The following is a 15,737-nucleotide window of genomic DNA, read 5'->3' on the forward strand; positions in this document are numbered from 1 at the left end:
CTCCTTACGATTTTCTGTATACAATATCATGTCATCTGCATGATTAATCTTCTTCCTTTCCAATCTGGATGTCTTTTATTTCTTTTTCTTGCCTAATCACCCTGGCTAGACCCTTCAATACAATGTTGATTGGAAATGGCAAGAGTAGACATCTTAAATTCTTTCTGTTCTTAGGGAGCAGACATTCAGTCTTTCACTATTAAGTACAATGTTAGCTGTGCTTTTTTATTAAATGCCTTTTATTAGGTTGAGAAAGTCCCTTCTCTACCCAGTTTGCTGATTTTATTTTTCTTTATCAGGAAAGGGTGTTAGATTTTGTCAAATGACTTTTCTATGTCTACTAAGATTACCATGTTGTTTTTGCTTTTTATTCCATTGATAGGGTATATAATGTTAATTGATCTTCAGATGTGAAACCAACCTTGCATTCCTGGAATAAATTCCACTTGTCATGGTGTATAATTCTTTTTGTGTGTTGCTGGATTTGGCTTCCCAGTATTTGATTAAACATTTATTAAGATTTTAATCAATTTTTCCTACCCTTTTAATAGTGAGTCAAGTACAATGTATAGAACTACATGTACCAACATCATTGCATTTGAAGATTGATTTAAGTATTAAAGATAATCCATAAGGTCTTGGATTATAGTGATTTGTATTTTGCTGAGTCATGGATTTTGCTGAAGCATATGTATAAATCATATACTAGAAGAGAAGTTAAAAGGTGCCACTTAGCTAGTGAAAGTAGTTATAAAATAAGCTTTCAAATCTCCAAATGCCTTTACTCTCATCTTATCAGGTATGTTGGGGGAAAAATTATATGCTATAGTTGTGAACTTCATGTGAAGCCTGCTCTTCTCAAAAGCTTAATAAAACAGAAAAAAAACCACCTGTCCAATATCAAGAAAAATTGTAAAAGTTAAAATATTTATTGTAATCTCTCAAGGATATTAAATGGTATCCAATCCAATCCCACAAAAAAAGCTTCTCAAAATCTGCCCCCCCATTCCTTTCCTGTTCAATCCTCAATAGAGACCCACATTTAAGGTCTTCTGTCTTTTCTCCCTATTTTTTTTCTCCTGTATCTATTCATTTTACTTTTTGGTAGAGAAATTGCCCATTTGTGGTCCATATGCCAAATTTGGCCTATGCATGCATTTAATTTGATAAAATATTTTAAAAGCATTATTAATTAGTTGTCAACATTTGAGGAATGATACATAAATATCTTTGTATCTTATTTCCCTTGAAGAATTTTAAAGTTTGACAAAATGTTGCATTCATTTTATAACTGGCTTCTAGTAAATATGACTGCCTACTTCAAATATGACATGCTCCTCTGGTTTTTTTTCAGTTTTTATTACTCCTTATTGATTACATATGGCCCATTTTGCTTTTTTATTATATAGTCCTAGCCTCTATAGATATCGGAATCTGTGATCTTTATGTTGCCCTTTCCATGTAAATTTGCCTTTCTTAGAATCTTTCTAGTTTTGCAACTTTTTCTACTTATTATACTGAGTAGTATAAAAAGAGTTCTGAGAGCCCCACAGGATCCCATGAGAATTATAGAGTCCAGAGTTGAGCAGTAGCCTTTGGGTTCTATAAGCTTAATAAAATCCCAGGGGAGATCTTTGTCAGTTAGAAAGGAAGAGTGAACTCAAACAACTGGTTGCAGTAACTTTGTATATGTGAGACTTTTTGTGGGGAAAGTCCCGCTGCAAGAGAGAATAAAGAGGGAAAATGCTGGGCTGTCTGTGCTGTGCCTATTGATATTAGAAAAGTACTGATTTACAAAACTGGTCTTCCTGGAAAAAGGAAGAGGAGAGGGAAAGAGAAAAACTGATATTACAATAGTACCAACAGGGCCTATAAGAAGAAATGACAATTTCCATGACTGAGCATAAATCAACTGATGAATTAGAACTGTTAATTTTTCTGGAAATGGCTCTTGTAGGGTTGTGTAAATCCTTGCCTGTGGGGAAAAAAACTTGTGCTTACTTTAGTCTGCTTCTTTACTCTGCCCCTTAAATCTTAATTTGTATTTCTCAAGGACCTCAGTATTATTAGAGATATTGAGACCTTTGTAGTATTTATCTTTACTACAATTAATTTTCTTTCCAAAACATAAGAACTCTCCATTTGCTTCAATAGTGATAGATTCACTTAAAAGGTCAACCTAAAAAAAGACCACAAAAATAAAAAACTGCATTTGAAGTGCATGTACAAATTTGGGCTTTCGGATTAAATTTTTAGTAATCATCTACCTAATGAAATAAAGTAACAATATGTATATTATTTGCAAAATAGAGTGAAGGCTGGTTGCCTGAATATGGTTACATATTAATTATTATATAATTAGTTTCTGCTTCCTTGTAACCAGTTAGTTTAGAAAGCAGATTTACTTAGTAATATCAATGAAATAATTTTTGATTGATTACACTATTATGATGTCAGCTAGAATCCAATAATTTAGACCAGATTAGACGGCATGTTATACCTCTATGCCACTAAGAAAGTATCATTTGCTCATTTGTGTTCTTAAAGCTATCAATACTTGGTATGTGGAACTGAGAACACAGTATGTGTGCTTAAACACACACATATATATAGAATCAGGACAGTTAATATATGAAGTGCTTAGTTTGATTCCTGGCCTATAGTAAGGCCTCAATAAATATTGGCTGTAATTTTTATAATTCTCACTAATATTCTCCCCCACAAGGTTCTTTACCATTCCTTGCCTCACAAGCCCTTGAGTTTAGAGCATTGGGTCTCCCCCTACTCCCTTCCCTGTCTATAGCATACACTTGGCCAAATCTTATTCCTACCCAACTGGCCACAGATAGTTGTTGGCCATCTATGATGTGCCTATTGTTCAAACTGTTTTTCAAAAACCCTAAAATAGCAAATAACAGCAAATGTATAATAAATAATGTCTTGCCCCCATTCTTCCTGTCCCAATCAATCTATATGCTCTGCTCCCCACTACCAATCATAATAGGACAAAATCCACTTTTTCAGGCCCTCTTTCCCAGAACTGGCCGGACCCCATAATGCATGACTGACCCTAACTGTTTTATGAGCCTTTATCCTCAGGAGTTGAAGATTACTGGAAACGCCCTGAAGGTGCAGAGGCTCTAGGAACTTACAAAACTGACCACAGCGACAGAACCCTGGTCCCAGAACCCTGCTCCCAGGGAGACAAGCTGCAGCCTATAAAAGACGAACTGAAACATCCTGCTGTACAACTACCCCAATCACCTAATAAAAGCTCAAAGTTCCCACCCCTCAGGCTGGGGCATTTCTCTAAACCTAGTACTTTCTTGCCCTTGGGAAAGTAAAAGTAAAAAAAAAAAAAAAAAAAAAATCTTTAACTTTCTACACTTTCTTCTCTTTGTGAATTCTTTCACAGCCCGGGTCACCAACCACCCTTACAGATCGGAGATGCATTAGAATTCCTATCAAACCACAAATTCTTGTGAACCTAGGCATCTTCATACACCTACAAAGAAAACTCCAGGATATAAGAGGGACGTTCCCTTTACCCAGAACATGTAGAAGACTTCCCACAGATTTCTGTACAGGGCAGAATTATGCCACTTATAACTTTATGTCTATGTTCATTTTAAGGCTGAAAAGACTAGAAAACCATCACTGAAAGGTAAGCCTATCAAAACTGGCACATGGTATACTCAAATCCCTGTTCTCTATTACCGGACATGGACCTTCAGGCCGCGCCTGCTGCTGCGCATGCGCCACAAATGCCCGCCTTCTAGCCGGGTGTCTTTGGTTCATTCTTTCTTTGCAGTCCTCGGGCTCTTTCCCAGACTTTGGTTGGAACTTCCCGCTAGGGCAGAACTCACCAATCACAAACGCCCTTCCTCAGGTCACGCCCCCCCCCCGTCGCCCCCTCCGGAAACCCGAGTCCGACTACACGCACACCCCTCCTTCCTTACGCACGCTGCGCGCAGACGTCTCCCTGTGACGCCGTCGTCGCCCCCGCGCTGACTCCCGCCGGGGGCGCTCCCGCTGACCGTTGAGCGGCCTGTGAAATCCCTCCCTAAGGACCTTCCCCTCTCCGTCAACCGTTCTCGCGGCGGCGACTCATGTGGGGGTTCGGGCTCCTGCGGTCGCCGCCGCTGCTGCTTTTGCTGCCGCATCTAGGAATCGCAGCCTCGCGCTCTCAGGCCGGAACCATGAACTTGGAAGGCAGCAGCTCTGAGAGATGCTCCCCCTCCGCCGAGGGGCGTCGGCACCGGTGCCTGCAGCTGTCCACGGTGCCGGGAGCCGATCCGCAGCGCAGCAACGAGCTGCTCCTGCTGGTGGCAGCTGCGGTGGAGGGACCTGAACGGCGGGATCTCTCTGGAGACCGGGCGGAGGTGGAGCTGCCACCGCCGCCCCAGCATCACGTTCTCTATTTCCCTGGAGATGTGCAGGTAACCTGGGGCCTGCCTGGGCACCTGTTCCTTCCTCTTGTGCATGTGTGCGCATTTCCCAGATTCTGTCCTCTTAGCTGGCACCAGGTACCTTGCGTCACCTGAACACTACCACACGTGGTGGCTCCTCCGTAATCCCACGAAATCCAAAACCACCTCTTCCACACCCCTGATCCCCCTTTTTTGTAGCCCCAGAGTGAAGGTGTCCTTGGAGAGTTAAGACCTCGAAGAGTCTAGGCTTCAAGGGAGTTGAATTTGAAACAGAAGGAATAAGACACATAATACCGAATATATGCTCATTCTATGACTTGGTTTCTCAGAGGAGTGTGTGTGTGTGTGTGTGTGTGTGTGTGTGTGTGTGTGTGTTGGGTAGGAGCCACAGCTGGCTTTTAAATTAACTTAGGGCGTAGTGTTCCACTGGCAGTAATTTAAAAGCAAACAAACAAAAACCACCACGACAAGGGAATGACACTCAGTAACCCTTAAGTAAGGGAGGGTGGGTGGAGAAAAGGGACAGTACTTGCTAAGCATGTCAGTATTTTGATGCTCACCTAAATTCTGTACTTATGTTTTTTTGTGTGATTTTATCGTTATTGTTATCTTTATTATATTATCTTTATAGCTGCAGGCAAGCAACCGTAGCTCTGTTGTCCTGGAAAGTTGGGTGTCAGTCGAGATCTTAATCCGGAACCGTTTTGTCTAATACTGCAACCATTAGTTATATGTAGGAATTTAAGTTAATTAAGTATAATTAAAAATCTAGTTTCTCAGTTTCATTAGCTGCATTGCAGGTGCTCAGCAGCAGCTGGGGTTTGCGTGTGTTGTAATGGATAAGGCACATACAGATGAATGCTTCCAGCATCACAGAAAGTTCTATTGGATAGTGTTGCTGTAGACAGGTAGAGCTAGAATATGGCCATTAAACAATATTAATTTATCGTTTTTGAAATTGATGCTTTAAAATGATACACTTACAGACTTTGTGCCTTGAGTCAAATGAGGATTAAGATATCTGTAGTTTTTTCTCTATATAATAATTGGCTGATCTAGTTGACTGAATAAACACTATGGGGAAAAAAAGTAAGATTTAAGAGAAGCTTGATTTAATCACTGCTCTATTGCTCAGTTTGGGAAAATAGCATAACGTTGCTGACAGACTTCCAGTTTGTGGACCAGCTGTTGTGTGCATCTTTAATAGTGATGGTGATAGTGTGATAACTAACCTTTATTGAGCACCTACTAAATATTGTTTTTTTTTTTAAGTGTGCCAGCCAAAGTACAGTACAAGTCTTCAGGTGAGATCTAAAAAGTGCTCATTACATTTAGAGTAATACCTGCTTTTTTTTTGACATCATCTGTTTCTTTATGTAGCCTGAAATTCCATTAGCTTTTTGGAGAGTGATATACAGTTGATTTATGCATAGTATGAAGTCCTCTAAAAATCCAGGTCTTTTAGAAAAGAAATAGAGGATAAGGCATCAAAAGGCTTTTAGGCCAAATTGCCCAGGTTTGAACCTTGTGTCAGCACTTTTTAGCTATTACATCTCTGATCAATTGCAGCTACCTCAACTATAAAATAGCAATCATAATTTATAAGATATCAGTGAGGGTTAAATATGTGAATACCCAGTGAATTATAGTTCTTTCCCATCATTCTGATGACCTTTTTAACTGTGGCAGCATCCTTGTTCTCAGTTCTTAGGCTTTTTCTCTGTCTACTGTCCCTCGGTGATCTCTTTCAGTCCTGTGGCCTTACATAGGACCTGTACTCTGCTGACCTTCAACACTTGTGCATCTAGCATGCACATACACTACAAACTTTAGACTGACCACTTCTGTGTGCAATATTTTATTTTGGATTTTTAATAGATATCTCAAACCTACAATGTCTAGATCTTTGCCTCTAAACCTGTTTTTCCTGCAGTCATCTCAGTTAATGGAAACTTCCTTTTTTAGTTGCTCAGGTTAGATATCTTGAAGTTATCCTTTAGTCTCTTTCACCTCATCTCTTAATCCACCAACAAAGTGGCTTTACCTTCTTAATGTATCTAAAAGTGATCACAATAGTCATTTTAAAATGTAAGTCAAATCATGCCACACCTCTCTGCTGAAAGCTTCAAGAGTTTCCCATATCACTCAGAGTGAAAGCCTCTGGATGACCTATAAGACCCTTCACTGCCTTCACCTTTTCCACCTTGCTGATTTTCTGATTATCTCCTTTTTCTTTTTACTCTGCTCCAGCCACACCAGTCTTCTCCACCTTCACCTCAGGCACACTCCACCTCAAAAGCTTTGAAGATACTGCCTGCAAGAACAGTCTTTATGCAGATACACGAGGATTTATTGCCTCACCTGTTTCAAGTCTTTGCTCAAAAGTTGCCTTCACACTGAAGCATTTTCTGATCATCCTGTTTAATAATCAAACACATTAGTTATTTATTTTGTTTTTTGTCTATCTTCTACTACTACCGTGTAAGCTTCATGTCTGTTTTCTTCACTGATGTAAACATCACCACAGTGAAGTTAGTCTGTGATGCTTAGTGATTGCCGTGTAGTAGGAGTTCAGGAGATACCTTGTTGAAAGAATGAATGAATGAATGAATGCTGCTTTGAACAATGCATGAAGTGTTTAGTAAGTCTTGGCTATTATATGAAATGCTTTTAGGCACAAGTTTCCTTATCCATATCTCTGTACTTGATTGTTTTGAGCTTAATGTTTATCCATATGAAATTTACCCTGTTACATACAGGCCATCTTTCTAGTGTATTGATCCTTTTAGAACTATTATTTTGGATTGTATCACATATACATTAAGTAAGCATTCTTTTTATATCTTTATTCATAACTTGGATACGTAATGAACAGAATAAGGCCAAGTGGAACTTTGCAGGGTATCATTGGAAGCTTTGCCTCATCTTAACATAGATTCATTGTTTAGTGTTAATTGGATCTGGTTGTCCATGTAATTTTAAATCCTAATTACATTACTTTCTTGATGTTCCTTTTGAAATCATCTTTTATTGTACAGTGTGTCCTCTTTATTTTATACTTGTTCTTTTATCATTTGAATTATAGGAAGGCTGAGGCCATAGTAATTCATATTTCTTAAGGTATCTCTTGATGTTTTTCTTGTCCATCAGTAATGATTTTGGAGGCAGATCAGGATTCTTTTAAGTAGACACTTTCTAATTTTCTTGCTTTTTAAAGCCTCAGGATATAGATTTACACATCTCTTTTTTTTTAAGAGTAAACTTACAATTTGATGAATTTTGACAAATATTATCGTTATGTAATCAATACCACAACCATGTTATACAACATCTCCATCCTAAAAAAGTATCTTGTGTCTCATTTCCATCAGTCTCTTTTTTTCCTCAGCCCAGGCAGTCACCGATCTGCTTTCTGTCAGCTGGAAGAGCTGCATAGGGTAAGGTATATGGGAAGGGGTGCAGAGCTTCCTTGGTCTCTCTGAGAGCATCACATTCCAACACTTCCACATGTTCACCCGCCCAGAAGCTACCCAAATCTTTATTTTGGGGATTTTTATGGTGGCTTCATTTCTAGTCCCTCGCTGGAGAATGGGTAGTGGGGCTGAAAGTTCCAAACTTCTGATCGCCAGCTCATATCCAGGAGCCCACCAAGAGTTACCTCGTTAGAACAAAAGACATTCCTATCACCCAGGAAATCCCAGGGGTTTTAAGAGCTCTGTGCGTGGGGGGGTGGGGGGGAGGGCAAAAATAGGTTTACAGTTATTCATATGGAAAAATAATATAATAATAAATAATAATACAAGAATAAACTGTGTGTTTCACATACTCACAATTGTAAACCTGCTTTTGTCCCACCATGTATATATTTTCTATTATTTGACACCTGGTCGTGTACCCCTAGGACTGTGTCAGGCAGCCTTGTTCTTAGACTGGATCCTGTTGTGGTCCTTCTGTTTTGCTCACTTAGGATATCTGCTTTATGCACCCTTGCCCCATTTTTTGATGAAAGTACAGCTTGTAGCCAATCTAGTTCTCTTCACTCTGCTGTAAGACAAGTCCACCTAGCTTAAATCGTTATCATGAATGTCTACAAATTCTTGGAGACACGTGTCATGTTTTCCTAAAAATTCTTTGTACCTTCACTTCAGTAGTAGTATGAAGGAGCCCTGTAAGTTTTTGCAGCTTAGCTAGCATCTGCCCATGGAGTAAACACTGCTTAAACTCTCCAAGAGATTCTCTTGCCACCTGCCTCACTGGGGATGAGGAGAAGCACAGGGGTTATTTACCCCTACAGGGAGAATAAGTGCATTACATTCCCAACTGGGATGAAAACTCTCCAAAGAAAACCCTCTCTTTCCATAGTCTTCAGCCTTTTCTGTAGATTGACACAATCATTATCTGGGTTGCAGAACCAGTTATGGCTACTTATTAGCAAGTCCTATGAGAATGTCTGGTGTCTTTTTTCTAATGGGGAGGACTTAGCCATTGTTCTCCAATCTGGGCTTTAACATAACAGTAAGAATCCCACTTTTATATTTTATACTCACAGTTCCTTAGTATGAGCTTTCCCCACTCTGATCATGGGGGAAATAAAACAAACAGGTTTTTAGATTTACCACCTCCTATATGGTAGAGACTCAACAGAGAATCATAAAATCATAAATAACTATACAAATAACTATAGTCCTAGGCGCTCAGTTTCCTTAGCTGTAGAAAGAATTTAGATGAGCCCTTAGATATAAGCTCCTGTGATACTTTTATCATACTTGTATCACAAATGTTATGTGCAGAAGGCAATAGAATAATCCATAAAAATTAAATGATAGCCTTTTAACGTATGTGACAAACTATTAATGAGATGAAAACTGTTAATGAAGGACTTGGAGCATCCTATTAAGAAAATGATTAAAGGACACAAAAGGAGAATTAGCAAAGGAAAAGAATGAAAATTGCCAATAAACATAGAAAAATACTCAGCTTGATTAGGAATCGGGCATGCAAATTAAATCAAAAGTAAGACATTTTATCATAGTAGGAAAGATTTTTTAAAAATCAATGTCAATAGCCAGTGTGGACCAGGATGTGGGAAAATAAACATTCTTTTATACTTCCAATAGGAATGTAAATTGATACAAATCTTTCTGATGGGAAGTCAAAGTTATGATGCAAATCTATATTTACTGATTGGAATCATACCTATAATATATTTTTAAGTGAAAACTGTATTTATAAGCTTGCTGAGGGAGAATTAAAGAATACTCTTGTTATATACATACTTGTATATGTATGTATACTAAAGAAAATGAATGCTAGACACCAAAATTTTAATGATTATTTTAATTGGTGATTTTACAGAGTTTTCTATCTTATGCCTTTGTACATAGACTGAATTTTTGAAGTATGACTTTTATTAGTTTTAATTTTTAATGGAAAAAATGTTCATTTTGCTACAAATATAGTCCACTTAAGGTGGTACATTGTAAGGTTAAGTCTCCTTTCCTCCCATACCCTCTAGTCTCCCATTCCCTTTCCCCAAGGCTGTCCCTCTTACCAGTTCTTAAGTCCCTCCAGGGATATTCTGTGCTGATGCAAACTTGTTTTAAAAAACACAAATGGTGGCATAGCATACATGGGCTTTTTAGTCAAGTATTTTACAACCCATGAGTATTAATAGAGCTGCCCCATTCTTTTGAAGCAGAAATGTATATCATATTTTCATATGATACACATATATCACATTTTTATGCATATACACAAGTATATGATTGAGATAAATTCCTAGAAACACAATCACTAAATCAAAAGGGAGGTACATTTAACTGGTATCTATAGTACATGTTAAAAATAAAGAAAAATTCTATATCCAATCCATCAGCAAGTGCTGCTGATTCTATCTTTAAAATATATTCAGATTCTACTAATTACTACCTTCAGTTCTACTACCTATAGTTCAGTTCTTACTACATAGAGGTGGTTCAAGCCACCTTCTCTCATCGGGATTATACTTCAGTAGCCTCTGCAACTGTTGCCCTTTCACACATACTAATCCTTTCAAAATACAGATATCATCACTCTACTCCAAACCCTGTAAGAGCGAAAGCAAAAGTCGTCATAATGTCTTACAAGCCCCTCCTCCCCAGTAGCTTTCTGGTTTTTGGCATTGACCCTTGCTCTTGTTCACTCCGCTGGTGCTCCTCTGGCCTCTTGGTTGTGCCAAACATGCTTCCACTTTTGCAGTTGCAGTTTCCTGTGCCTGAAATACCATGATTCACTCCCTCAGTGCCTTCAGGTCTTTCTCAGTTACTGCCTTGTTGGAAATCACCCTGATTTTCAAATAAGAATCTCCCACCCTCTCCAAAACTTTGTACTCCCTTTTCCCTGCTTTGTTTGTAATACTCCATTGTACTTAACCACCTTCTAATATTTTGTGCTGTCCAGCCACTAGCCACTTGTGGCTGTTGACCACTTGAAATGTTAGTCTGATCAAGGAAATAAATTTATAATTATATTTAACTTTAAATCTAAAAGCTAGTAAGTCAGGTCCTGGAAAATTGTTAAGTATATTTGAACAACTTGGTATGTGAATCTAGTTTTTCACCTGAAAGTTTTATGGAAATCTAAGTTCAGATTAAGTATTTCCCATGGAAATTTAGCACCCAAATTGAGATAATGCTGTTTAAGTGCAATATAGACACTGGATTGCAAAGACTTAGTAAGAAAACAAATGTCATAATTTCTTAGTACTTTTTCATATGGGTCATTATGTTGAAACAGTAATACTCTGGATATATTTGGCTCAAATATATTTGGATATATTTTGATATATTTTCACCTGTTAACTTTTTAATTGTAGTTACTAGAAAATTTTATATGTGGCTCTCGTATTTCTGTTGGACAGTGCTGCTCTGTTTACTAATGGAGTTGTTCATTGTGTGTCTGTGCACCTAGGGTGTGAGCTGCATGTGGACAGGAGTGTTTAGTCTGTTCTGATCCATAGCCAGTCAGGAGGTATCCAATAAATCTTATAGAATAAGTGAATAAATTTGAATGAATTTCCCTTTTTAAAAAATTACATATGAAAATTAAGAGGAAAACAATTTACATACATGTCCTGGAATCTAAAGTTGTTAATACATATAGAATACTTACAAATAAATAAGATCCAATTTGAAAAGGGCAAAGATATGAACTTGCACAAGTAGACACTCAGATGGCTAATAAATATAAGAACAGAATTCCATCTTCATTCAGATTTTGAATAAATCCAAACTAGAATATCATTCTGTGCCTATGAAATTTAACAGAGATAAAAGGAAAGTTAAACATGCCTCTCTGGAAGATACTATTATAGTCTCTATAAACAACCTTATGTTATATTCTTTGACCTAGATTTTCCACATCTAGAAATTTAAGGATATATTCACAGATATATAAAAAGATTTTTCTATCATGTTTATTGCCGCTTTATTTGTAAAACAAAAACTGAAATCAAACATATAGCATTCAGGTTGCTAGAGTAATCCAAATAGGAAGGGGTTCAGGATTGCAGGTTTAATTGGAAAATATTTTAAAATACTGTGTTGGTCAGAAACTCTAATAAACCAAATTTTTATTTTCAGTTAATGTGTTACAAATAATAGATTGTATGCTTACTAAATAAAATTTATTAAAAATATCTATGATCCTTCTGAAGTGTGTTATTTAAATTCCTGTTACTTAGCTATTATGTCCTTTTATTTTTTATTGAATATTTGTAACATTACCATTTATCTCCCTTATACCCTCTTCCACCTAGCTATTATGTCTTAGAATCTTGTCTTGATGGATTTGAGGCTTAAACTGAAAAAATGATTTGTTCAAACTTTTATAACCAGAAAGTAATGACAGATTTATAGTTTTCATTTATGGCATATTAACCATAGGTCATAACAGCTCAACTTCTTCCACAATAAAAATGGGAAACTATTTTGTGGAAATAATTTTATATAAATGTGTATTTAATTCTTGTTTCATCTTTCTTACCTTTCAGAATTATCATGAAATTATGACTCATCATCCTGAGAATTATCAGTGGGAAAACTGGAGTCTAGAAAATGTTGCCACCATTTTAGCTCACCGCTTCCCCAATAGTTATATTTGGGTGATAAAGTGTTCCCGAATGCATTTGCACAAATTCAGCTGCTATGACAATTTTGTGAAAAGTAATATGTTTGGTGCTCCAGAACACAATACTGACTTTGGAGCTTTTAAGCACCTTTATATGTTATTAGTTAATGCTTTTAGCTTGAGTCAGAACAGTTTGCTATCAAAGAAGAATGTGAAAGATTTGAATGAGGACTCCAAAGCATCTAATTGTAGATCTAGTTCCTCTCATACTACTAATGGTTGCCAGGGAGAAAAAGAGAGCCCCTGTGAGAACTTTGATGAGTCTGCCGTGAGTTTTTATCCACCATCACTAAATGGTGCTTCTTTTACTTTGATTGGATTCAGTAAAGGTTGTGTTGTTTTGAATCAGTTGCTTTTTGAATTGAAAGAAGCTAAGAAAGACAAGAACATACATGCTTTTATCAACAGCATAAGAACAATGTACTGGCTGGATGGCGGTCATTCTGGAGGAAGCAATACTTGGATTACTTATCCAGAAGTCTTGAAAGAATTTGCGCAAACAGGGATTATTGTTCACACCCATGTAACACCTTACCAAGTATGTGATCCAATGAGATCTTGGATTGGAAAGGAGCACAAGAAATTTGTTCAGATACTTGGAGACTTTGGTATGCAGGTGTCTAGCCACATACATTTTGCAAAGGAGGCTCCTTCCATAGAGAATCATTTCAGGGTTCATGAAGTATTTTGAGACTACAGAAATATTAATGTACTTGTTCAGTGGAAGAGAAGAAGCACTTTGAGTTTTATAAATTCAGATAATGACATGTAATTCACAGATAATGCATCCATTTTGGGTGGGAGGGAACACACATTCCTAAAATATAAATGTAATGTGCAATAGTACTTCTTGCTTCTGAATGTGAACCGTTTTTAATTTGGACTGGGTTAGAGTTAGTGCATTTGGAATCTAAAAGGTGGTTTGTGATAATCCTACGAGACACAAGACCCTTAATAATGAAAGTTACAATACAGTCCTTATAAAAGGTAATTAAAGTTGTTATTGTTAGAAATAGTTTATTTTCTGAGTGACGTTTAAAACTAATTTTGGTGGCACAGTATTACCAATTAAACAGTAATTACCAATTTTGGCACTCAAAACTCTTGAGTAGAAACACCATTTCTCTTCAAACAAAGCAAAGGCACACAGATATTTTCCATCGTTTTGGAATAACTGTACCCTGCCTTGATGTTTTGTAAACTCGTGGAATCATTCTTTAGTGTGCCACCAAGTGTTTTTTCTCAGGAGTCAAAATATATTTGTTTCCAAATATCCAAGAACATGCAGTAGTGTAAAGTTGGTTTTTAAAAACATTGCACTTAAGCACTGTGGCTAAATTTTTAATTGACAACTTTTGGCTAAGACATTTTGGAGTTTCTTAAATCTTGGCCAAAAACCAGTTCTTTTGGGAAAATTGTTTTAAAATGAACATAATTATGTAAATTGGGTAAAAATATATTACAGATTGAAAATTTTTTCATATCAGTCTCTTGAGATCAGTTTAGGTAAAATAAATATATAATATTCTATTTGTTAGTGCTCTGTTGACAAGGGGGACAGATTCTATAGATCTAAGTCAGCGTTTCTCCAGAAGCATGATTTTGTCTGCCAAAGAAAGCAGCTCCCTTTGGCCAGAACGCAAAAATTATATTGCTATAAGAAAAGTTATAAGGGAAAGTTTAAAGACATGATTTAATTTTGGCTCAAAAACTGAATTTGCTTAACACTGCTGCATAATTTGGGTGAGGTTTCCTTCTGCCTGTTTTTCTTGACCTAGATAAATACTTTTCGAGAAACCGAGATCTAGTTAATGTCAACCAACATTGAAACATAGCTGTGTGATTAAAGTAAAAGGTGAGTGGTCACTTTTTAATTGTTTATTTATAATTAGCTTTTGCAGGACATGAAATAAAGCAGGGAAGAAGTAACATGCTGCTTTCGGACTGAAAAACGACTGAAATTAGTATCTTAATAACCCAGAGGACCTAAATTTATAAAACAATATAGAAAGAAAATGTTAATTTCTTGTTTTTCCCCAGAATTATATTTTAATATCTATGAATGTATTCCAAATATTTGGTCTTAAGGTAAAGGATTCTTAGCAAATGCTTAAAAATAACATCTTTTAGTTCTATAAATCAGTAGTATCTCTTAAATTTTTTTTAGGACAAAGTTTTATATTTCTTCACCTTATTTAAATACCTGTTTCTTTTGACACCAAAAATTTGCAACGAGTCAGTCTGATTCCAGCATTTTATTACCTTAAAGCACCATAATTGGCTTCTTTCAGTGTTTTGTAATCCTTTGTTAAATTCATATGTATCTGATGTAAAATAGCTAAGTTACTGAATGCTCTCAAGGGGGGAAGGAAAGGCATTTATTTTTATATGATTAACTAAAATGGAAGAAGTAGGACTTTCAGCCAGATTCATTAAGAAAAAATACCTGAGATATTTAAAAATCGGGATTCTTTAGCTATCCAGTCATGTGAATGCTTGCTTGTTATATGTTGAACAGATACTGAAAATAAGTCACTGGATACCTGGAACTGCCATAGCATGTAAATGAGACAACATTGGAGAGTATTTTTTGAATTAAAAATATTCAAGTTTATCCATATTCAAATATTTTAATACTTCAAATTTGTTATTTCTTCACATTTAAAACTATTGTAAATGTTAGTGTATTCTTTTGAATTGTGCCTTTGTGTTTGTGTCATGAGTCAACTGAGAGAAGTAGTCATACAAATAATGTGAAAGTTACTGCCACAGCATGAATGTACGACTGTATTAAATTTAATCCACAGAAGTCTGTTTGGATGTGCTTTATGTTATTTGTTAAACTTCAGATCTCCCTTAGGAAGGAAGCTATGTTCTCTTCACTTGCTGGCTTGGGTTTGTATGTGCTTTTATTAACCCCATGTTTTTTTCAAATGAGTGACTTTGAACCTTTTTTATAACAATACTCTCTCTTCTGTCTTATAATGCTCCACAAAAATTTGCATTATTTTCATTTTTTCAGTTGGATTTCCTAGAGAACAAAAAAATCTCTCAAAAATAAGTTCTTCCTTTTCTGTGCTAATCATCTCAGGTATCTGTTTTCCTTTAGCTGTCCTTAAGAGATTTAGTCAGAATATAGTG

General features: G+C 36.5%; 1 protein-coding gene across 1 annotated transcript; it reads left to right on the plus strand.

Annotated features, from left to right (window-relative positions):
• The first annotated feature begins 3,995 nt into the window (after positions 1–3,995).
• CUNH2orf69 (chromosome unknown C2orf69 homolog) lies at positions 3,996–15,548 on the plus strand. Its single transcript, XM_045847584.1, has 2 exons — positions 3,996–4,439; positions 12,460–15,548. Exons 1-2 carry the CDS (start codon positions 4,110–4,112, stop codon positions 13,285–13,287), a joined length of 1,158 nt encoding a protein of 385 aa, XP_045703540.1. The 5' UTR covers positions 3,996–4,109; the 3' UTR covers positions 13,288–15,548.
• Positions 15,549–15,737: the final 189 nt, after the last annotated feature.

Source organism: Phyllostomus hastatus, unplaced genomic scaffold, assembly GCF_019186645.2.
Source record: "Phyllostomus hastatus isolate PE091 unplaced genomic scaffold, TTU_PhHast_1.1 phas_contig_57, whole genome shotgun sequence".
Lineage (NCBI taxonomy): Eukaryota > Metazoa > Chordata > Mammalia > Chiroptera > Phyllostomidae > Phyllostomus > Phyllostomus hastatus.